The sequence below is a fragment of the Protopterus annectens genome, chromosome 4.part0 (assembly GCF_019279795.1).
Source record: "Protopterus annectens isolate FY-2018-M chromosome 4.part0, PAN1.0, whole genome shotgun sequence".
Lineage (NCBI taxonomy): Eukaryota > Metazoa > Chordata > Ceratodontiformes > Protopteridae > Protopterus > Protopterus annectens.
In genome coordinates, this window is record NC_056733.1 from 981668307 (window position 1) to 981693864 (window position 25558).

Sequence of the window (25558 nt, forward strand, 5' to 3'; positions counted from 1 at the left end):
TTCTCCCTCCTTAGTGTCCAACCTTTTATACAACTCTTCATATGCCTTATCTTTAGCCTTCGCCACCTCTCTCTTTACCATGCACCTCATCTCCTTATACTCTTGTCTACTTTCTTCATCTCTTTGACAATCCCACTTATTCGCCAACCTCTTTCTCTGTATACTCTCCTGTACTTCTTCATTCCACCACCAGATCTCCTTGTCCTCCTTCCTCTTTCCAGATGTCACACCAAGCACCTTTCTAGCCATCTCTCTTACTAGCTCAGCTGTAGTTACCCAGCTGTTCGGTAACTTCACTGCCACCCAGTGCTTGTCATAACTCTTCCCTGAACATCACCTCACAATTACCCTTTTTCAGTTTCCACCATTTGATCCTTGGTGCTGCCCTCGCACTCATCCTCCTCTTCTTGATCACCAGTGTCATCCTACAAACCACCATCCTGTGTTGCCTAACTACACTTTCCCCTGCCACCACTTTACAGTCTCCAATCTCCTTCAGACTGGCCCTTCTACATAAGATATAATCCACCTGTGTGCATCTTCCTCCACTCTTGTATGTCACCCTATGCTCCTCCCTCTTGTTAAAATACGTATTCATCACAGCCATGTCCATCCTTTTAGCAAAATCCCCTACCATCTGACCTTCTGCATTCCTTTGCTTAACACCATACCTACCCATCACTTCCTCATCCCCTCTGTTCCCTTCACCAACATGCCCATTGAAATCTGCTCCAATCACCAGTCTCTCACCCTTGGGTACAGTCATCACCACTTCATCCAACTCACTCCAAAATTTTTCTTTCTCATCCATCGCCTACCCAACTTCTGGAGCATATGCATTAACAACATTCATCATTACACCATCAATTTCCAGCTTCGTAAATGTCACTCTATCCGACACTCTTTTCACCTCCAAAACACTCTTAGCATACTGTTCCTTCAGGATAATGCCTACACCATTTCTCCTTCCATCCACACCATGATAAAACAATTTGAAGCTGCCTCCAATACACCTAGCCTTGCTCTCTTTCCATCTGGTCTCTTAAACACAATATACCAACCTTCCTTCAGTTCATCATATCAGCTAGCTCTCTCCCTATACCAGTCATACTGCCAACATTCAAAGTTCTGACCCTCACTATCACAATCCTAGCCTTTACCTGCCTTCGGGCATGCTTTCCCCCTCTTCTCCACCTTCGTCCAACAGTAGCAAAATTTACGCCAGCACCCTGTTGGCGGTCATTGTTAACCTGGGCCTCGACCGAGAGGTATAAGAATGTGAGAGAGAAACACTGGAATATTTTGAGACTAGATAAGAGCATTAGTAGTCTGATAGATGTGAAACCTAAGTATTCACTGAAGAACTATAAATCTTTGAAGAGACAGTTATGTCACCCTAAGGTCAGTGATAGGAAGCATGGCCCTATAAGGCCAGCCATAGAAAAATGTACAAAAAAATGTGGCAGATGTAATTTTTGTAAATATATAGACAGTACCTCTAAGTTTGAACATCCATATCAGTTAAAGACATATGAGTTTGACATCAATGCCACCTGTGAAACAGAGCATTTAGACTACTCGGCCAATTGCACAGTGTGCCGTAGTTTCTATGTAGGGAAGACAGACAGGTCTCTGAAGGAAAGAATATGTGAACACATTTATGCCATCCATAAAAAGAACAAAGTGAATGCCTTGGCCAGACACACTATTAATAATGATATGGAACATGTCTTTAAATGTCTAGTTATAGGGAGAACATATGAGGGTATAAGAGGGGGGATCTATGGAACATTACTGAAGAGCTTGAAGCTAAGTGGATAGTAAGATTAAGGGCTGATAGAGGTCATGGATTAAATTAATATATACCCCTGAATCCTAAGTTAAAGTCTAGGCAGTTTTTTTAGGTAAGATGTGCTGTGGAGTTGTTTGTATGATAAATTACTGACTTCTTGTTCCAGTTTGTATGTGTTTTAGAGAACATCAGAGGAGAATATAAACACATGCAGATATATTATTGTTTGTGATTGTAAATAGAAATGTCCTAAGTGAAAGCTTAGACAGCTTTTTAGACAGGATGTTTCAACTAAGAACTGTTTTTAAAATGTATTGGACATCTGAAGAAGTGGGGTTACCCACAAATGCGCTTGTGTCGAATAAAGATTTTTATACTGGATTCTACAGCCGTCTCCCAGTCCTGGTGTTACGCTTTGTATCAAAAAAGAGTCATCCAATTAGTCCCACCAGACCAATGCGGATCCGGATTCTACTCAAGATTCTTTGTGGTGCCAAAAAATATGGGGGACTGGAGACCATTTCTGGTTCTCAACAATTTGAAAAAGTCTGTTGCCCAAATGAAATTCTGGATGGTCACGGTTCAGTCCATTCTCCCTTTTCTAAGGAAAGGCGATTGGATGTGCTTGATATATCTCCGGGACGCTTATTAACACATCTAAATGGACATACGTGCCAGGAGTCTACTTCGCTTCCAGCTAGGAGTCTATCACTACCAGTTTCATGCCCTGCCGTTCGGATTCTCTACATCCCCCAGAGTGTTTACAAAGTGCATGGCAGTGGTTACAGCTCACTTGGGACTGCAAGGATTCCGGGTGTTTCCGTATTTGGATGATTGGCTCCTTAGCGCCCCCACCAAGCATCTTCTTGTAACAGCCCTACAGTACACTCTTTCCCTGGCGAGACTTTTGGGGATAATGATAAACTGGGAAAACTCCAACCTTGCTCCAGCTCAGAACAGAATTCAATGGAGCAGTCTACGACACCCGTTCTTATCTGGTGTCACTCCCAGCTCACAGACTTCAGAGATCGAGGCTCCAGCTCCTGGTGATACTGTGTCAGAGCAAAGTCTCAGTGAGGGAGGTTCTTCAGGTTTTAGGATCCATGGCAGCTTCCATACCAATAGAGCTTCTTGCAAAACTGCATATGCAAATACTTCAGTGGCTTCTGCTATCTCGATTGTTTCTGAATTACCACCCTGTATGCTTTCAGATTCAGATAACCAATTGTTGCAAACAGGACCTTCTTTGGTCGATGAGGCCAGACACAGAACATTGCAGCAGTCCATTCCACCCCCCCAACCCAAAGTCATTGTGACCACGGATGCTTCCCTGATAGGGTGGGGGGGGTCATTTCCAGGGAACAACAGTCCAAGGCCCATGGTCCACTTTGGAGGCCAACCTGCATATCAACGTTCTAGAAGTCAGGGCAGTGCTCTTAGTCTTGCAAGCATTCCAATCTGTTCTCCCTTTTGGAATGATTACAATTCAGTTAGACAACATGTCAGTAGTCTAGTATATCAACAAGCAGGGAGGAGCCAAGTCCTATCCCCTGTGTCGAGAGGCCATAAGAATTTGGCAGTGGGCGATAGCTTCCGAGTGCTTTCTGATAGCAATGCATATCTCTGAGAATTCCAGCGTGATTGCAGACAAGTTGAGCAGATGTATTTTCCTGCCTCACGAGCGGTCCCTCAATCCTGACGTAACAGCAGAAATTTTCAGCCATAAGGGCCAGCCATGCTGTGATCTATTCACCTTGCCGTCAAACAGCAAGTGCAGCAGCTATTTTGCCATGTTCCCCCCACAGGGAGAGTCCCAGAGTGATGCTCTGATTCACGATTGGCCCACGGGATTGCTATATGCCTATCTCCCATCCCTCTGATTCCCCAGTTAATATAGAAAGCTATTTGGTTGAAATGAAAGTGATCCTCATAGCCCCCTTTTGGCCTCGACAAGTTTGATTTCCCTTCCTTCGGCCTCATCTGTTATGTTGACCGTGGATTCTGGACCCTCTTCCAGACCTGATTTGTCACCCCCAGGGGTTGAGTCACTCGAACCTATCCAGTCTCAGGCTGACAGCCTGGTTTCTCCACTTCCGTTAATCGCCAGGCAGGATGACCTTCCCTCACCTGTTTGTGACATTATTCTGGCTTCTCATAAGCCATCCACCAGAAGACTATATCTAGACAAATGGAAGAGGTTCTCTATTTGGTCTAAGAAAAGGATGCTAGATCTGTACTCAGCTCCAGTCACGGCAGTTTTACATTACCTGTTAAAATTCTTCAAAGATGGAGCTGCAGTTTCTACCACACAAGTACATCTAGCGGCTATCTGTATCATGATGGGTTGGATAATTCTCCCCTCTTCTCACTTTGGTTATGCAAAACCTTTCTTAAAGGGGTCTCTCGCATTAGGCTTCCAATCAGACAACCTGTAGAGCCATGGAACCTCACGTTAGTTCTTCAGGCCTTAACTCGACCCCCTTTTGAACCTGCAGTGAAGTGTGATCTCAAATTCTTATCTTGGAAGTCCTTTTTCCTGGTAGCCATCACGTCAGCCAGACGAATTTCTGAGCTTCAGGCATTATGCATCAAAAGACTCTATTTAATCTTCCACAAGGACAGAGTATCACTCACAACAAAACCCATCTTTTCTCCCCAAAGTTGTTTCAGATTGTAACAGCAATCAGACCATTGATTTGTCAGTATTTTTTTCCAAATTTTACTAATAAAGGGGAATACTGTCTACATTCTTTGGATGTACACAGTCAACTTGGGTTTTATTTAGACAGAACCAAAGTAATATGTAAAGCTGACCAACTTTTCATTTCCTTCTCTGGGCGTAGAATTGGAAATTCTGTCTCCAAGGTCACTTTATCAAAATGGTTAAGGGACTGCATACGCTATATCTATTCACTTGCAAAAAAAACTATACCACAGGATGTTAAAGCCCACTCTACCAGAGTTTCTATGGATGATATCTGTGCAGCAGCCACATGGGCTATCCCCCACACTTTTATTAATCAGTACAAGTTGGATGTGTTCTCCAGAGGGAGAACTGCCTTCGGCTCAGTGGTACTCAGGAATGTTCTTCCATAAGGGCCGCCCAAGGATCACCCAGTAGCTGGAGATTCTGTCCCATCAGTGATGAATGGAAAGAAGATTAACAACATCAGATAAAGAAGTTGTCTTACCGTAACGTTCCATCTGTGTTGTTCATCTTTCATTCATCGCTTCCCACCCTCCTTCCCCCACCAAAGGCTCCTGGGGGATACTTTGGGTCCAAGTGGTGAGTTAGGGCATTTGCGCAGAAATGTCCTCTGCTTTACTAGTACAAGATGGGCAAACTCGATCTGAGGTCACAGGGAGAAGGGCACTATGGGTAGAAGCTTAGCTCGAAAGTTTTTGGTTGGCGCGAGCTTGGTATTAGGCCAACTTGGTTCTGAGGGCACGGAACCGAACCCATCACTGATGAATGAAAGAAGATCGGCAACACAGATGGAGCGGTATGGTAAGACATAACTTCTTTTTAATGGAAAACACAAGGCTCTGCATCCTTATTGGAACAGAATCTAAAGGTGTGCTGTGTTAATAGAAACCAGAAGGCTGTCTGTATCCTTATTGGAGCAAAACATACAAGTGTAATGTATGAATGGAAAATGCAAAGCTTTGCATCCTTATTGGAACAGAATGTAAAGGTGTGCTGTATTAATGGAAAACATAAGGTTCTTCATCTTTATTGGAACATAATATAAAGGTGTGCTGTATTAATGGAAAACATAAGGTTCTTCATATTTATTAGAATATAAAGCTGTGCTGTATTAATGGAAAACACAAGGCTGTGCATCCTTACTGGAACAGAATGTAAAGGTGTGCTGTATTAATGGAAAACATAAGGTTCTTCATCTTTATTGGAACAGAATATAAAGGTGTGCTGTATTAATGGAAAACATAAGGTTCTTCATCTTTATTGTAACAGAATGTAAAGGTGTGCTGTATTAATGGAAAACATAAGGTTCTTCATCTTTATTAGAATATAAAGCTGTGCTGTATTAATGGAAAACACAAGGCTGTGCATCTTTATTGGAACAGAATGTAAAGGTGCGCTGTATTAATGGAAAACACAAGGCTCTGCATCCTTATTTGAACAGAATAAAAGTGTGCTGTATGGATTTTGTTTCTGCCTTACATTGTCACATTGCTAGTTCAACTGTTCTTATGTATTCTCTCTGTATTGTGAAGGACTTTGGGCAGCATGACTTCTATAGACATGCGGAATACAGTGATGATTAAAAGATGCAGGCATTTTCTAAGCGTTTAATTTCTAACCTTTGGCTGAGACGTACATTGTGTTTTGATGTTGGACAGTTAAGTAACTGTACATTTTCATGCTGAATGTTCATTTTATTCATTCTCTTTGCTGGAAATGCATGAATGAAGGAGGAATTCATAGGTAGGTACTAGGCTATCGGCCCTGGGGCCTATACAAGCCCAGCCAAAAAGGTACCCTGGCTTTTGCCACCCAAGAAAATTATTTTCCTGTGCCACTGTCGAGCAGAGCCACAGAGGTGATCCCTGGGGTGAATTTCCTATTTCCCATCCAATCATCAAGATTTTTCTTGAAGAGTGCTAATGAGGAGCTTTGTTTGATATAGATAGGTAGTTTATTCCAGAGTATGGGAAGTCTCTGGGACAGGAATCTATCCCTCCAGCATGTTCTTTTTATTGTAGTGACAAGGTTTAGGTCCCTAGAGCATGTAGCTTGGAGGGATTGGGATTTCTTTAAGTGGAGCATGTCCAACAGCTCTGGGTTTGACATAACTTTGTATGTTAGGCAGAGATCACCTCTGAGTAGGAGATATGCGACGGAGTAAAGCTGGAGTTTTTTGAGATGGTCTACATAGGGCATCTGTTTGAGGCCGGTAATCCTCTTTGTGAGGTATTTCTGCGGCTTTTCCAGTTGTTGCAGATGTCTTGTGAGGTACATACCAAAAGGGGAGTTGTACTCTATAATGAGTCTAATGAGTGATGAGTAGAGGGGAACAATGACCTCTTTTTTTCTGGATGAGAAACCTTTTGTGATGAGGTGTGCCACGTAGAAGGATTTCCTGACTACTGTGGCAATGTTATTATCAAAGGAGAGACTACTGTCCACCTGTGTCCCAAGGTCTCTTATCACACTTTCAGTGTTAAGTATACTACCGCCTATGTTGTAGTTCATGGGTACAGAGTTTTTACCAAAGGGGATGACAATGCACTTTTTGGCATTGAGCTTGAGGCCATGGCTTTGACACCAGGCATCTGTCTCAGTGAGGCCCTGTTGTAGGATGTCCACATTGTTAGGAGTTTCGATTATGGCTCCTAGTTTGCAGTCATCTGCGAACTTTGTTAGCCAAAGACCTTCTGTGTTAGCCTGTACATCAGAGAAGTAGATACCAAACAGGACAGGACCCAGGACTGAACCCTGTGGTACTCCACTTGTCACTGGTCTGAAGTCGGATTTGGAGTCTGCTACTTTCACAGTGTGGGTTCTGTCAGTGAGCCAGTTGGCAATCCATCTTGTAACATAGGGATTTATACCTAATTTAGTGAGTTTATCTATAATTCCAGAGTGGGGGATGGTATTGAAAGCCTTGGCAAGATCTAGATAGGCTGTGTGAACCACCTTACCCTCATCTACGGCTTTGGTGACTGCTTCAAAGAAGTCTATCAGGTTTAGGAGACATGATCTGCCTTTTACAAACCCGAACTGGTTGGGATCCAGAGTTTGGAAATTACCAATGTCTTTGTTTATAAGTTCCATGATGATACGTTCCATGACCTTGCAGACCAGGCTCGTCAGGCTAATGGGGCGGTAGTTCCTGGGGTCTGTGGTGGCTCCCCCCTTGTGGAGTGGGATAACCATTGCTGTGCGCCATTCAGCAGGCACAAAGCCTGAGGTGAGGCTATGATTGAACATTGTACTTAGGTGGGGTGCCAGTTTGTTCTGTAGTTCGTGTAGAACGCAGCCTGGGATGTTGTCTGGTCCCATGGATGCTGTATTCTTGGCTTTGGAGAGTGTGCTTTTTACCTGTGCAGCCATGATTACAGGAACTTTGCATTCTTCCAGTATAGAGATGGGCTCTTTAGGGGGTGAAAGGGGGGTAAAGTTAGCACTGAACCTATCTGCCAGGATGTTGGCAATATCAGTTGGGTCTGTATATTTAGTGCCATTGTGCTGTAACTCGGCGCAGATCTGAGTGTTGCCATTGAGATTCTTGACATAGCTATAGAATGCTTTGTGGTTGTCTTTAGAATCAGTGGCGATTTTGTTTTCGTAACTAGCTTTGGTGGATTTTATCAGGGATTGCAGCTTCCTACTGAGGTTGACCAGGGAGCTCCTCCACTCGTGGGATTTTACTCTCTTTTGCAAGAGTTTCTTACTTCTGTTGTACAGTTTGTTTATGGGAGGGGACCACCAGATTGACTTCCTTTTTTTGGAGGATAGCGTCTTGGTTCTATTCGGAATAGCACGATCCATGCACTCATGTAAGTGCTTATAAAGTGCAATTGTGTAGGATTCAGTAGTCGTAACTGTATTGTCCATCTCCATGGGTGTCATGAAGTTCATCACTTCTGTCTTAAGAAGCATGAAGTTGGCTTTGGAGAAATTTTTTACCATGGTTTCCTTAATGGGGGTGGGGGCAGGATGTGGATATCTAGGGTAATTAGCTTATGGTCGGGTCGGACCAATGAGGTGTTGACTAGGTTATGGGAATATGATTTTTGTACAGGAAGTATAAAATGAATTAAATAACGGCACTTTTTATTCATTTATTCATTTATTCTTTGTTGAATGTGTTAGTCTCACTAGCCTAGTTTCCTTTTTTACTGGAGAACTAGATGATATTTATACTACTGCTAGGGGAAATTCAACCAGGGTATCAGGGTATTTTCCCTTCAGTCTTCTGTAAGTGGTGAGGGATCTTTTCACATCCACCTGAGCTAGTCTACTCAAACATATGGGACTTCAATTTAACATCTTATCTGAAGGACATTATTCTAAGAAGTGCAGTATCCCCCTTGTGCTGTACTGCAGTCATCAGTCAGTCTACCTCGTGTGGTAACAGAACCCACAGCCTTCCTAACCAAAGGCAAGTGTGCTACCTATTGTGCTACTGACACTGCCATCTCTTCTGTCACTTTCTCTCTCTTAGGGTTATTGCATATTCTTGTCCTTAACTTTCAAGGTAAGTGCCCTAGATTTTCTCCTGGGAAAAAAGCTGTAATGTGACTTGCATTGACACATTCTTGGAGGTTCAGTACAATCAGGCCATCTAATTAAGTGTAATTATGCAGTTATTTGTATTTTGTGGTGACACATCATAGTGACGATCCTGTACTTTTTGCACGTTGCTGCTCTGTAATAATGAGAATCACTTTAGGTGAGCTACCTGCTTCGTCATGTCATCATCCATACAGTCTTTTATCTTACAGACACTACAACGTTGCATATAACAAGTTATTTTGACTTGGTTTCTGTTTCAGATTGTCATCCCTTTCTTCAGTCTTTTGATTAAGGATATATATTTTTTAAATGAAGGCTGCACAAATCGACTGCCTAATGGCCATGTCAATTTTGAGGTAGGTGCTTTGTAAATTTGGACATAAAAAAAAACTTGCCAGAGCATTGCAAATCGCATTGATATGGTAATTGCATTTTAACTGAGAAGCAAGTGACCAGTGTGTAATATGCGTACAGTAAGGCACGAAGGGTGTGCAAGATGTAGATATTACCAGACCTCTCCAGATCGTGCCTTGCCATTCCCTTGGTGTCCAGTAATATCAGTACCATACACATCCCCAAGTGAATTATTGCACTTATAAAATGAGTATCTGCATTTTTATTGTATTTATTTAGTTTGTATTTTGTATTCATTAGTTAATGCATGATGATTATGGTGTGTGATGCATTTTAATGTAAAATAGTTCTCAGTTAGTTAATGCATGATGATTATGGTGTGTGATGCATTTTAATGTAAAATAGTTCTCAGCCCATTTTAAATAATTAGTGCTGTCTGATTTTGTCTTGTATTTATTCTTCCAGATGTAGAAAACAACTTGAATGTTTTCATAGGAGGTTACTAGGCTATTGGCCCTGAGGCCCTTATAAGCCTAGCCAAGAGTTTAGCCCATGGTTAGACAAATCAGCAACCAATGCCCCTGTCCAGCAGGGACATGGGTGAAATCCCAGGTATGTTTTTTCTGTTTCCCATCCAGTTATCCAGGTTGTGCTTAAAAAGGGGTAAAGAGGTACTCTGCTTGATGTGGAGAGGGAGTGTATTCCATAGATGGGGGGAGTCTCTGGAACACAAATCTGTCCTGCCAACAAGTCTTGTTGATGTCACAGACCAGGTTGAGGCCGCGATTGTGGGTTACTCGAGTGGAACTTAAGTGAACATTATATCCTAGCCATTGAAACAAAGAAGTATTCTGTTTTTATTACCCGCCTATCACACTGTCTCCATACCAACATGAGAACTAGATACACAGTTGCTTCCAGTACAGTATTGAACTGTGAACGTTTGTTTGCTAGAGGAAAACTTTTCATTATATTCAGTGTTCTTTTATTTATTTACATCCCCTTAAAACTTATTAGATCAAACCAAGGGCCTTAATCCAGTCATTTTCCTTTGCAAAAGTAAGAAAAGGCATATTAGTTTTTCTTGTATCGTGCTGTTTTGTCCAGGCTTTCTTCTATTTTTACATTGCAGTGCCTACATTTTTTTAAACTGAACAAGAAGAAAGAAAAAAATAGGGGTACTTGTTTACTTTAGTGTTCCTATTACACACAAAAATAACTGAAACATCTTTACTTTGTAGCATACAGTATATGTCGTAGTATTAAAATACTGTTAAGAACAACATTTTGTTTTACTTTCCTTCTGCTAAATGTTTTTCCAAGCATTAACGACATGAAGTAAGGCATTTGCTTTGGCGTCCCGTAACAAAAGTCCAGTATTTCCACATTTTCTTGTTTCTTCAAAAAGCAGAGTGAGAGAACATGAACACTTATTCAGTATTAGAATACTAAGTCGTAACACTGAATGTAAATCCTGAAATGTCAACATGTTGAAACTTTATAATGCAGAACTCAAAATGCCTTCTAAATGATTACATGCACTACATGTGTATAGTGCTGGTCAACAAACAATATCAGTTCTGTCTTAGTGGAGTGGGTCCTGCAGGGAAGGGTGGCAAGCCTGGCTTTCTACACATTTAGGGAAGTAGGTGTTTTGATTTCAACATGTTCAACATTTCAGTGTGCTGCTCTTCAGTAAGTTGACATGGACCATTTATAACAATCTCAGAAATATTCACACGAGTAATCATTTTGGTAGCAACTCCAACAACTGAAAAAAAAAAAAAGCATGTAAGTAGTAATGCTGCCTCACTGCCATCATTTTTCTTAAGATGGTTTAGCTGAGACTTGTTGCTTTTATTTAATTGTGTTTCTAAGGTATGTATTGTGTGTTTTACTTCTATTTTTAACACGCATATGTATCCGTGCAGTGTTTTAAATTTGTATCTGTTATTTGACATAAAATGTAAATCTTAATATGATGCCTGTCCGTCGTTCTGTTTTGTGTTTACACACGTTTGTGCATGCGCAGTTTGACTCCTAGATTACAATATTTGCTTTCTGTTGGCACGGTGACTGTTTATTTCATCATATCATTCACTTTCAGTTTCTACAGTCCTTCATTTTCTGTTTCTGAAGTCTGTGCTGTCACTTTCTGTAGTAGATTGTTTTTGGATGTTTCTTACTTTTCCTAATTAGTTAATGTACGCAAGTTTGAGTTTTTGGTGGTATTCCAACTTTAAAGCATATTATTTTCTGCCACAATCCTGAGTCCTGTTTTGCTGTTTGTCTTTTTTCCTATTTGTTATGTAGAGTTGGAGGTGTACATTTGACAAGTTTGATGCTGTTTTTATTAGTTTACAGTTTTTAGTATTTCTGGGTATGCTTGTTTTTCCTTGCTAAATGACTTGTTAACATGGTAGCCATTTGCTGGATTTTGAAATCTTTGAACAAGAAGGCAGTGAGTGTGAGTTGTAGGTGGCCTACACTAGCTTGTTCATATGCATGTAACAGATTTGATACACAGTTAGAAAAATCATCAGTCAGTTTTCTTTGCCCATTTTATAATTCACCAGTAATCCATGATGAGTGTGGATAGCACAATAATAATTTCTAAATAATTGTAATAGGTAAATGGACTTAATCTACTCATTTCCCAGTGCTGAGAGAGCCTCTGGCTGTGCCCCTGGTCTTGAACTGAATTACGAAGGTGACCAGAGAGTGAACTGAAATGAAAAGTACATAATCATCATCGAAACTGCTTGTCTCAGAGTCACGCTGGTTCCCAGCTCAGCAGGGTGCACCAGACTTCCCTATTTATAGCAAGGTTCGGCAGCTCATCCTGTAGAGTTTGCGGCACTCCCAGGCAAACTGAGACATGTATAACCCTTCTAACATGTCCTGTGTATGCTGACGGCCTCTGGCTAGACCTTTTGTGGGAGGGATCTGGGGTACATATTTTAAGGTACTCAGATTACATCAGCTAGCTCCTGCTAAGGTAGGAGTGACTGAACTCTGCAGTTCTTCTGAATTGTTGAGATGTTCGTTCTGTGGAAGAGAATGAGCCAAGTACCCTAGAAAGGCACTTCATTTATGACGCCATTAGCTGTGATCTCATTCTTTTGGCCACTGCCTGATGCTCATGACCATTGGTAATGAAGAACACCGACTTGACCAGTGCATTACAAGCTGCATCCTGGGTATTAGCTCTTGCTTCCCCATTACATATCAGTACACCATCTATAGTTCTATAGCTGTAGCCACCGGTCAGTCTCCTGTTCTACTGTACCCTCACTGTACACCATCTATAGTTCTGTAGCTGTAGCCCACCGGTCAGTCTCCTGATCTACTGTACCCTCACTGTACACCATCTATAGTTTTATAGCTGTAGCCACCGGTGACTCTCCTGTTCTACTGTACCCTCACTGCACACCATCTATAGTTCTATAGCTGTAGCCACCGGTCAGTCTCCTGATCTACTGTACCCTCACTGCACACCATCTATAGTTCTGTAGCTGTAGCCCACCGGTCAGTCTCCTGATCTACTGTACCCTCACTGTACACCATCTATAGTTCTGTAGCTGTAGCCACCGGTCAGACTCCTGATCTACTGTACCCTCACTGTACACCATCTATAGTTCTATAGCTGTAGCCACCGGTCAGTCTCCTGATCTACTGTACCCTCACTGTACACCATCTATAGTTTTATAGCTGTAGCCACCGGTCAGTCTCCTGATCTACTGTACCCTCACTGTACACCATCTATAGTTTTATAGCTGTAGCCACCGGTCAGACTCCTGATCTACTGTACCCTCACTGTACACCTTCTATAGTTTTATAGCTGTAGCCACTGGTCAGTCTCCTGATCTACTGTACCCTCACTGTACACCTTCTATAGTTCTATAGCTGTAGCCACCGGTCAGTCTCCTGATCTACTGTACCCTCACTGTACACTATCTATAGTTCTATAGCTGTAGCCACTGGTCAGTCTCCTGATCTACTGTACCCTCACTGTACACCATCTATAGTTCTATAGCTGTAGCCCACTGGTCAGTCTCCTGATCTACTGTACCCTCACTGTACACCATCTATAGTTCTGTAACTGTAGCCCACCGGTCAGTCTCCTGATCTACTGTACCCTCACTGCACACCATCTATAGTTCTGTAGCTGTAGCCCACCGGCCAGTCTCCTGACCCTACAGTACCCTCACTGCACACCATCTATAGTTCTGTAGCTGTAGCCCACCAGTCAGTCTCCTGACCTACTGTACCCTTACTGTACACCTTCTATAGCTGTAGCCACCATTCAGTCACCTGATCTACTGTACCCTCACTGTACACCATCTATAGATGTTCATCGTGTTTCACTGTTGCAGTCATTACACTTGGGTTATCCTGCCGGCAGGCAACATCCACAGTTGGCCCGAGTTCCAAAGTCTTGGTCCAGCGTCGGTTGCTGTCGCCTCTTCCCTGACGTCAGTGTGGCAGGGGTATAAAAGATGCAACCGACACCATTTTCTTCAGTCTTTCTTGCCGCGTGGTGCCCGAAGCAAAAGCAGTTCGCAAGTGCCGATCGGCCGACTCCTGAGATTTTCAAAACTGAGCTTCAGATCCGAAGTCTTCAATAAAGCTAAGGACCCCGTTGGGGAAACTTTTTCTTGCTCCAGACCGATGTCAGTAAAAGTTAATAATTGTATTTCTTGTGGGAAGCAAATACCTCATAAGGACTTTCACTCTTACTGTATTCCTTGCCTAGCCCCTGACCACGATGTTACCAGTTGTCAGTTTTGTGCTAGATTCAATAAACTCATTATTAAACGTCGGTTTGATTTTACTTTACATTATTTTGGCCAAAGGTTTAATTACATAATGCCGTTGGAACAACCGACGGCCGGAATTTATAAAGACGCAAAGACAAAGAAAAGGACAGGCATCCGAGGTCCAAAACAGACGAAGCCTCTTCTAGACCAGTCGCCGGTTTGCCAGTTCTCAGTGAGGCGCTTTCGCAGCCCCTGACACCCGCTACCTCAGAGCCACAGGCCGCAACCGACAGCCACGTGGAGACACCGGGGCCTGTGGAAACTCATGGTATTGGGCCTATGGAAACTATTCCCTCAGATGGGTCTGGAGCTGCTGAGCAGGCATCGGCTTCTGAGGGTGTTTTCAGACCTTCACAGCTTACAACTAAGCCCACTATAGCAGCCAAGGCAAAGTCAAAAACACCATTAAAGACAAGGAAACAAGTACAGCATTCTACTGAACAGTCATCCACGCCAAAGAAACAGATGCTTAAACTGGCCCAAGGAAACAAGTACAGCATTCTACTGAACAGTCATCCACGCCAAAGAAACAGATGCTTAAAATGGCCCAAGGAAACAAGTACAGCATTCTCCAGAACAGTCATCCATGACAAAGAAACAGATGCTTAAAATGGCCCAAGGAAACAAGTACAGCATTCTCCAGAACAGTCATCCATGCCAAAGAAACAGATGCTTAAAATGGCCCAAGGAAACAAGTATAGCATTCTCCAGAACAGTCATCCATGCCAAAGAAACAGATGCTAAAAATGGCCCAAGGAAACAAGTGCAGCATTCTCCTGAACAGTCATCCATGCCAAAGAAACAGATGCTAAAAATGGCCCAAGGAAACAAGTACAGCATTCTCCAGAACAGGCATCCATGCCAAAGAAACAGATGCTTAAAATGGCCCAAGGAAACAAGTACAGCATTCTCCAGAACAGGCATCCATGCCAAAGAAACAGATGCTTAAAATGGCCCAAGGAAACAAGTACAGCATTCTCCAGAACAGGCATCCATGCCAAAGAAACAGATGCTAAAAATGGCCCAAGGAAACAAGTACAGCATTCTCCAGAACAGGCATCCATGCCAAAGAAACAGATGCTTAAAATGTCCCAAGGAAACAAGTACAGCATTCTCCATAACAGGCATCCATGCCAAAGAAACAGATGCTTAAAATGGCCCAAGGAAACAAGTACAGCATTCTCCAGAACAGGCATCCATGCCAAAGAAACAGATGCTAAAAATGGCCCAAGGAAACAAGTACAGCATTCTCCAGAACAGTCATCCATGCCAAAGAAACAGATGTTTAAAATGGTCCAAGGAAACAAGTACAGCATTCTCCAGAACAGTCATCCATGCCAAAGAAACAGATGCTTAAAATGGCCCAAGGAAACAAGTACAGCATTCTCCAGAACAGGCATCCATGCCAAAGAAACAGATGCTTAAAATGGCCCAAGGAAACAAGTACAGCATTCTCCAGAACAGTCATCCATGCCAAAGAAACAGATGCTTAAAATGGCCCAAGGAAACAAGTACAGCATTCTCCAGAACAGTCATCCATGCCAAAGAAACAGATGCTTAAAATGGCCCAAGGAAACAAGTACAGCATTCTCCAGAACAGTCATCCATGCCAAAGAAACAGATGTTTAAAATGGCCCAAGGAAACAAGTACAGCATTCTCCAGAACAGTCATCCATGCCTAAGAAACAGATGCTTAAAATGGCCCAAGGAAACAAGTACAGCATTCTCCAGAACAGTCATCCATGCCAAAGAAACAGATGTTTAAAATGGCCCAAGGAAACAAGTACAGCATTCGCCTGGACAGTCATCCATGCCAAAGAAACAGATGCTAAAAATGGCCCAAGGAAACAAGTGCAGCATTCTCCAGAACAGTCATCCATGCCAAAGAAACAGATGCTTAAAATGGCCCAAGGAAACAAGTACAGCATTCTCCAGAACAGTCATCCATGCCAAAGAAACAGATGCTTAAAATGGCCCAAGGAAAGAAGTACAGCATTCTCCAGAACATTCATCCATGCCAACGAAACAGATGCTTAAAATGGCCCAAGGAAACAAGTACAGCATTCTCCAGAACAGTCATCCATGCCAAAGAAACAGATGCTTAAAATGGCCCAAGGAAACAAGTACAGCATTCTCCTGAACAGTCATCCATGCCAAAGAAACAGATGCTTAAAATGGCCCAAGGAAACAAGTACAGCATTCGCCTGGACAGTCATCCATGCCAAAGAAACAAATGCTTAAAATGGCCCAAGGAAACAAGTGCAGCATTCTCCAGAACAGGCATCCATGCCTAAGAAACAGATACTTAAAATGGCCCAAGGAAACAAGTACAGCATTCGCCTGGACAGTCATCCATGCCAAAGAAACAGATGTTTAAAATGGCCCAAGGAAACAAGTACAGCATTCGCCTGGACAGTCATCCATGCCAAAGAAACAGATGCTAAAAATGGCCCAAGGAAACAAGTGCAGCATTCTCCAGAACAGTCATCCATGCCAAAGAAACAGATGCTTAAAATGGCCCAAGGAAACAAGTACAGCATTCTCCAGAACAGTCATCCATGCCAAAGAAACAGATGCTTAAAATGGCCCAAGGAAACAAGTACAGCATTCTCCAGAACAGTCATCCATGCCAACGAAACAGATGCTTAAAATGGACCAAGGAAACAAGTACAGCATTCTCCTGAACAGTCATCCATGCCAAAGAAACAGATGCTTAAAATGGCCCAAGGAAACAAGTACAGCATTCGCCTGGACAGTCATCCATGCCAAAGAAACAGATGCTTAAAATGGCCCAAGGAAACAAGTGCAGCATTCTCCAGAACAGGCATCCATGCCAAAGAAACAGATGCTTAAAATGGCCCAAGGAAACAAGTGCAGCATTCTCCAGAACAGTCACCCATGCCAAAGAAACAGATGCTTAAAATGGCCCAAGGAAACAAGTACAGCATTCTCCAGAACAGTCATCCATGCCAAAGAAACAGATGCTAAAAATGGCCCAAGGAAACAAGTACAGCATTCTCCAGAACAGTCATCCATGCCAAAGAAACAGATGCTAAAAATGGCCCAAGGAAACAAGTACAGCATTCTCCAGAACAGTCATCCATGCCAAAGAAACAGATGCTTAAAATGGCCCAAGGAAACAAGCACAGCATTCTCCAGAATAGTCATCCATGCCAAAGAAACAGATGCTTAAAATGGCCCAAGGAAACAAGTACAGCATTCTCCAGAACAGTCATCCATGCCAAAGAAACAGATGCTTAAAATGGCCCAAGGAAACAAGTGCAGCATTCTCCAGAACAGTCATCCATGCCAAAGAAACAGATGCTTAAAATGGCCCAAGGAAACAAGTACAGCATTCTACTAAACAGGCATCCATGCCAAAGAAACAGATACTTAAAATGGCCCAAGGAAACAAGTACAGCATTCTCCAGAACAGTCATCCATGCCAAAGAAACAGATGCTTAAAATGGCCCAAGGAAACAAGTACAGCATTCTCCAGAACAGTCATCCATGCCAAAGAAACAGATGCTTAAAATGGCCCAAGGAAACAAGTACAACATTCTCCAGAACAGTCATCCATGCCAAAGAAACAGATACTTAAAATGGCCCAAGGAAACAAGTACAGCATTCTCCAGAACAGTCATCCATGCCAAAGAAACAGATACTTAAAATGGCCCAAGGAAACAAGTACAGCATTCTCCAGAATAGGCATCCATGCCAAAGAAACAGATGCTTAAAATGGCCCAATGAAACAAGAACAGCATTCTCCAGAACAGTCAGCCATGCCAAAGAAACAGATGCTTAAAATGGCCCAAGGAAACAAGTACAGCATTCTCCAGAACAGGCATCCACGCCAAAGAAACAGATGTTTAAAATGGCCCAAGGAAACAAGTACAGCATTCTCCAGAACAGTCATCCACGCCAAAGAAACAGATGCTTAAAATGGCCCAAGGAAACAAGTACAGCATTCTCCTGGACAGTCATCCACGCCAAAGAAACAGATGCTTAAAATGGCCCAAGGAAACAAGTACAGCATTCTCCTGGACTGTCAGCCATGCCAAAGAAACAGATGCTTAAAATGGCCCAAGGAAACAAGTACAGCATTCTCCAGAACAGTCATCCATGCCAAAGAAACAGATGCTTAAAATGGCCCAAGGAAACAAGTACAGCATTCTCCAGAACAGTCATCCATGCCAAAGAAACAGATGCTTAAAATGGCCCAAGGAAACAAGTACAGCATTCTTCTGAACAGTCATCCATGCCAAAGAAACAGATGTTTAAAATGGCCCAAGGAAACAAGTACAGCATTCTCCTGAACAGTCATCCACGCCAAAGAAACAGATGCTTAAAATGGCCCAAGGAAACAAGTACAGCATTCTCCTGAACAGTCATCCACGCCAAAGAAACAGATGCTTAAAATGGCCCAAGGAAACAAGTACAGCATTCTCCTGGACTGTCAGCCATGCCAAAGAAACAGATGCTTAAAATGGCCCAAGGAAACAAGTACAGCATTCTCCAGAACAGTCCTCCATGCCAAAGAAAGAGATGCTTAAAATGGCCCAAGGAAACAAGTACAGCATTCTCCAGAACAGTCATCCATGCCAAAGAAACAGATGCTTAAAATGGCCCAAGGAAACAAGTACAGCATTCTTCTGAACAGTCATCCATGCCAAAGAAACAGATGCTTAAAATGGCCCAAGGAAACAAGTACAGCATTCTCCAGAACAGGCATCCATGCCAAAGAAACAGATACTTAAAATGACCCAAGGAAACAAGTGCAGCATTCTCCAGAACAGGCATCCATGCCAAAGAAACAGATGCTTAAAATGGCCCAAGGAAACAAGAACAGCATTCTCCAGAACAGTCAGCCATGCCAAAGAAACAGATGCTTAAAATGGCCCAAGGAAACAAGTACAGCATTCTCCAGAACAGGCATCCATGCCAAAGAAACAGATGCATAAAATGGCCCAAGGAAACAAGAACAGCGTTCTCCAGAACAGTCAGCCATGCCAAAGAAACAGATGCTTAAAATGGCCCAAGAAAACAAGTACAGCATTCTCCAGAACAGGCATCCACGCCAAAGAAACAGATGTTTAAAATGGCCCAAGGAAACAAGTACAGCATTCTCCAGAACAGTCATCCACGCCTAAGAAACAGATGCTTAAATGGCCCAAGGCAACAAGTACAGCATTCTCCTGAACAGTCATCCACGCCAAAGAAACAGATGCTTAAAATGGCCCAAGGAAACAAGTACAGCATTCTCCAGAACAGTCAGCCATGCCAAAGAAACAGATGCTTAAAATGGCCCAAGGAAACAAGTACAGCATTCTCCAGAACAGTCATCCATGCCAAAGAAACAGATGCTTAAAATGGCGCAAGGAAACAAGAACAGCATTCTCCAGAACAGTCAGCCATGCCAAAGAAACAGATGCTTAAAATGGCCGAAGACCTAATTACTTTAATCAGGGGTTCCCATCCCCCTCCTGATAAAAGGCCTAGGCAAGACACTGACTATGATTCCTCTGACCAGGTTTCTATTTCCTCTGATTCCTCTTCTGATCAAGGATATTCTCTCCCTCCCTATGAGGACTCTGATGCAGAAGAGTCTATACCTTCAGCCTCTTCGCCTGAGGATTATTCTTTTGGGGAAACCCTGCACACCATGAGTGAGCATTTCCATTGGGAGAGCCAGGATTACTCAGATTCCAAGAAAAGGCTCAGAGACTTCCTTTTATTGCCACAGCACAGGCCCCTGTCTATCCCCCCCCTGTGCTGGATATTGTTGATGTTTTCTCTGAATCCAGTCTGTCTCCTGATTCTTTACCCTCTGCACCAGTCAAGCCAGACAGGTAAAACAGGGTCCCTGACTCTCATACATTTCTTTACAAAAACCCCGCTGCAGACCCAGAAACAATTTCCCAGGGTACTAAAGGGGTTAAGGCTTCCACTGCTAAAAATCCTGTCCCCTCAGATAGGGATTCCAGAGCTCTGGACAGATGGGGGAAAAAAGTTTACACTTCTGCAACTTTAGCTGTAAGGGCTTTAAATTGCCAGTTTCACATGCTTAAATATCAACAGTACCTGATGTCATTATTAAAACAGAAAATGGTTTCAAATTCAGAAAGTCGTGACAGTAAGGAAATGCAGGATTTATTGCATGCGGTTGAACAAGTGGGAAAGCATACTCTGCTATGTGGTTTTGATTCATTAGAGGCTTCTTGTAGAGCCGCAGTTACAGGCTCTGTTATTCGAAGGCATGCTTGGTTGAAAGAACAAAGTTTACCTGATAATGTTAAAGTTATTGGATGCTCCACTACAGCATGATGCTTTGTTTGGTGTTAAGGCAGAAGAGGTGTTAAAGAAAATGGAGGATAAAACAAAATCAATGCAGACAGTGAAGGATTTCTTACAGGTTCAACCACCTAGATTTAGCAGAAACTGGCCATCTAAAAATTGGTCCTTTCCGGTGTCCAACAGACCACAAAGAGGCAGATACAGATGCCCAAGAGGCAGATTTCAGCCCCAAGGCTCCTACAGACCTAAACAATGGGGTGCTTCAGCCCCCAAAGGAGGAGAAGACAAATCACAGCCTTACAGGAAACAGTCCCAAAGACTTCCCTCTACAGATGCCAAGCACTTACCTTTTGGCAGCACCCCTAGGGGGAAAGTTAGCACTTTTCTCAACAAATTGGCACATAATCACCCAGGACAAATGGGTACTGAATGTTGTTTCTCAGGGTTACGGGTTCCACTTTCACACACTTCCAAAATCAAAAGGTATGCCAGACCTGCCACAAAACCAATGGGCATAGGCACAAAAACAGATTGCTGCTCTTATGGACATGGAAGCTATTCAAAGAGTTCCTCAGCAAGAACAGGGACAAGGATTTTACTCAAGACTTTTCTTAGTACCCAGAAAGGACAAATCCTGGAGACCAATACTGGACCTGTCAATCCTAAATACTTTCCTGGATGTTCCAAGATTCAAAATGTTAACACTACAGCAACTTCTGCCCATGCTTGGCAAGAAGGCTTGGCTAGTCACCTTGGACCTCAAGGAGGCATACCTGCATGTCCCAGTCAGACAATCATGCAGAAGATACCTCAGATTCATAGCAGGCTCAATGCATTACCAATTCTCAGCACTGCCCTTTGGCTTATCTACTGCGCCCAGGATCTTCACAAAATGTCTGGCACCAGTAATTGCATTTTGCAAACAAAAAGGAATTCAAATATATCCCTACTTGGACGACTGCCTTATTCAAGCAGAGAGCAAGGAAATTCTTCTAAAGCATCTGGCGTTTGTAAAAAGATTACTAATTTGCCTAGGGTACACAGTAAACGAAAATAAATCAAAACTAGTGCCCTCTGAAGAGATAATATTCCTGGGTGCAAGCTTAAATACAACTGCCCAGATGGCTTATCTCACGCCAGACAAACAAAGGCAACTGAGTCATTAATTTCAAATGATGGCAACAAAAACCCAGCTCCCTGCAAGAAAAATTCTGCAGGCCCTGGGCTACATGGCATCCTGCATTCTACTAATTCCATATGCCAAACTGCATATGAGGAAACTACAATGGTACCTGAAAAGTGTTTGGATTCAGCATTGTCACAGCCTAGAGACAATCATAACTTTAATCCCCTGCCTACAACAGGAGTTTCGATGGTGGTCCCAGGCCTGTCACCACAAGAAGGGACAGCCTTTCACCTTACCCACAGCCAGGCAGACAATAACAACGGATGCATTGGATTACGCCTGGGGGGCACATATGGCAGGAAAATGTATTCAGGGCACGTGGCCCAAGGAACAACTGCATCTTCACATCAATCAAAAAGAGATGCTAGCTGTACAGAATGCCCTGACAGCTTTCAAGGACCTTCTGCATCCAGGACAACTTATAATAAAGACGGACAATACCACTGTTATGTGGTACATAAGCAAGGGGGCACACATTCCTACCCCCTATGCAGACAAGCCATAACTTTGTGGAACACAGCACTGACCTATCAAGTACATCTGCAGGCACAATTCCTGCCAGGAACAAAAAATACACTGGCAGATGAACTAAGCAGAAATCTCATGGATCCTCGCAAATGGAAACTAAATCCACAAGTGTTCAGCATGATAACGAGGAAATGGGGATGCCCAGACATAGATCTATTTGCCTTCCCTCACAATTACCAAATACAGAAATTCTGCACAAGAATTTATCACTCTCAAGCATGAAAGTGAATGCTGTATCATTCAGCTGGAAAGGCCTGACAGTCTATGCCTTCCCTCCGATGCCTGTTATTACCAAGGTGCTCCTAAAAGTCAGACAAGAAAGGCCAAAAACTATCCTGATTGCCCCAGACTGGCCACGCTAGCACTGGTACCCAATCCTAAAGAGCTTGTCTCAAGGTCCAGCTTGGCTTCTACCTCAAATTCCTCATCTTCTGACTCAACAAGACAATCAGATTCTGCACAGTCAACTCAGAACCTTAAATCTGGCAGCATGGCAGATAATATAGCCACTCAGACTGCTCCTCTCTCTAAAGCTGTTATGGATGTCATTTTAAAAGCCAGGAGGCCCAGCACTAGGAAATCTTACGCAGAAAAATGGAAGAGATTGTGTGCTTGGAACCAGGCACAAGGGCTCAACCCACTTGTCTCAAATATACCTCAGATTTTGCAATACCTAACTGAGATGCTGGACAAAGGCCTATCTTTCTCATCAGTTAAAATCCATGCCTCTGCCATTTCAGCTCATTACAATACGGAACCTCCAATTTTTTCAGATCCTCTACTACGACAGTACTCAGAGGGGCAAAAAATATAAGACCCCCAAGGAGAGCACCAATACCAACTTGTGATCTCAATTTTGTTTTGGAAAAACTCACACTGCCTCCTTCTGAACCAGCCAGCACAGCTGATATAAAATTCTTATCATGGAAAACTGCTCTGCTCCTAGCAAAAACTTCAGCAAGAAGAGTCTCAGAGTTACAGGCATTAATGGCTGTGGAACCTTTCATCATTTTTCATCAGGACAGGGTTTCTCTTAGGACAAACCCAACATTCATGCCAAAAGTGGTCTCCAATGTGGCTTTGAACCAAACCATTCATTTACCAACCTTCTACCCAAATCCCCAGAATAAAGGGGAAAGACTTCTGCACGCTTTGGATATGCTCAGACAGCTACAGTTCTATGTGGACAAAACAAAAGCTTTCAGAAAATCTGAGCAACTGTTTGTAGTTTATGCTGCAGGATCACAAGGAAAGCCTATTACAAAGCAGACAATTTCAAAATGGATAGGACACTGCATCCGCTTCTGTTATGCACAACATGGAAAATCAGTGCCTAAGGGCATTAGGCCACATTCTACCAGAGCAGCAGCCACTTCAGCAGCTTTTCTCAGAGGAGTACCAACCAAAGACATTTTAGAAGCTGCAACCTGGAGTTCAGTGCACACTTTCACCAAGCACTACCACTTACCTCTCTACTCTAAATCCAGAGCAGGCTTTGCCACTGCAGTTCTGCAGAGCCTGGTAGCTTCTGCAAATACAATTTAGACCCAGCCGCTCAACCTGAGCTTTGGGATTCCACCCAAGTGTAATGACTGCAACAGTGAAACACGATGAACATAGTACAGTTGTGTACCTACCATAAATATAGATGTTCGAGTGTATTAACTGTTGCAGTCCAGTTTACCCACCATCCCCCTTTTCTTTGCTGGGACTTAGCTATACTTCTCTATCCTATACAACCTATGTGGTGTATTTGCTTGTAGATGAAGGCATTGTTTTTATTTTACTGTATGTTTTTATAAGCAATATGTATTGCCTACCTTCTTGGGGGCAAGAAAAACTGAAGAAAATGGCGTCTGCTGCATTTTTTATACCCCTGGCACACTGATGTCAGGGAAGAGGTGACAACAACTGATGCCGGACCAGGACTTTGGAATTCAGGCCGACTGCGGGTAGCCTGCCAGCAGGATAACCCAAGTGTAATGACTGCAACAGTGAATACACTCGAACATCTACATTTATGGTAGGTACACAACTGTACTTTCTCACTCTTCAAATGCATAGACACACAACACTGTCTGTAGGAAGCCTACTTCTGTAGCACCTTATATAAGGTATTTTATGTACACTATCAGTCATATGTGTCACTTATGTAGACAGTATTATTGAGTTCCTGTGGCCTCCTCCCATGCCATTATCGCTGCAAGGACTAAGTTAATACTGTATACTATGGCCAAGTTGGACTTTACATTGATCTGATGCATCTTCCATCTGCCTCACCCTGTGGGTTATTGGATCTACCAGATCTAAGGCTGGCACTTCAGATTCTTTGCTCCAAAGCTTCAACTCTCCTCCCATAATCGTCTGTGTTCCTAAGTCTGTCCAGATCTCATTTGCTGCTCTTCAGTGTTGGATGTGGTCTCTGGAGCTCCATGATAGGTGCTTTTCAGCATTTTTTTTCTCTCTGTGAGTGTGCAGTCTATATCTGTAGTTTTAGGATATTCCCCCTCTCCCTTGTTGTCAACATAAAGTGTGTGTGTGTGTTGTACAGATTCTTTCATTCCTTGTTGGTTTTCCTTTGAGCACATGACTCCTCTGCCATTTTCTCTAATATTTTTCTTTTCTGCTGGAATTTTCTCTTTGCTTTTAATCCTTGTGTGCAGTTGTCACATTACTAGATGGATAGCTATTAGTAGGTTTATACCTGCCAGTGTGTAATTCATCCTTGTTTGATAGTTATCCCTGTTAGTAACAACATGTTTGTTTGATCCCACTGTCAGGCTGTTCATTGGCCCGTTTTAGTGTACTCTTTTACTTGACAATATATCAAAAGCAGCTTTGGGCATTGAATGCAGACATAAGCTCCTTCCTCAAGATTCCCATGAGAAGTGTGTGTACTACTTGGGGGGTAGACCACTTGGATGGAGACTGTGAAGCCTGTGCCTCTTTTGGCACCAGGACATGGGCCAAAAGATGGGCCAGACTAGTTTTTAAGGGACTTCTTCCCGCCTCTTGTGTGGTAGATTCTGCTTCTTTTGGTTATCACTACCCTGCTAAGAAACCGCAGGAGAATGGGAGAGAGAGAGGAGGACAGAGAAAAGGACAAAGATTGAAAAGAAAAAGAAAGCGAAAGGTGGAAAAGGATGAGTAGACGGGGGAGGCAGAGTCAGCCGTGTGTGTAATGTAACATGCTTCTGTGTAATGTAACATGCTTCTGTAATGCAACATGCTTATGTGTGTAATGTAACATGCTTCTGTAATGTAACATGCTTATGTGTGAAATGTAACATGCTTGTGTGTAATGTAACATGCTTCTGTAA

At 42.9% G+C, this 25558-nt stretch overlaps 1 protein-coding gene across 1 annotated transcript in view; it reads left to right on the plus strand.

Annotated features, from left to right (window-relative positions):
• The window catches only part of LOC122799708 (ras-GEF domain-containing family member 1C-like), a gene marked incomplete in the record, with an annotated part of 1592823 nt that overhangs the window by 1266392 nt on the left and 300873 nt on the right, over positions 1-25558 (plus strand). Inside the window, 1 exon segment of the mRNA XM_044068944.1 lies at positions 9317-9412. Within this exon segment, the coding sequence (XP_043924879.1) occupies positions 9317-9412 (96 nt within the window).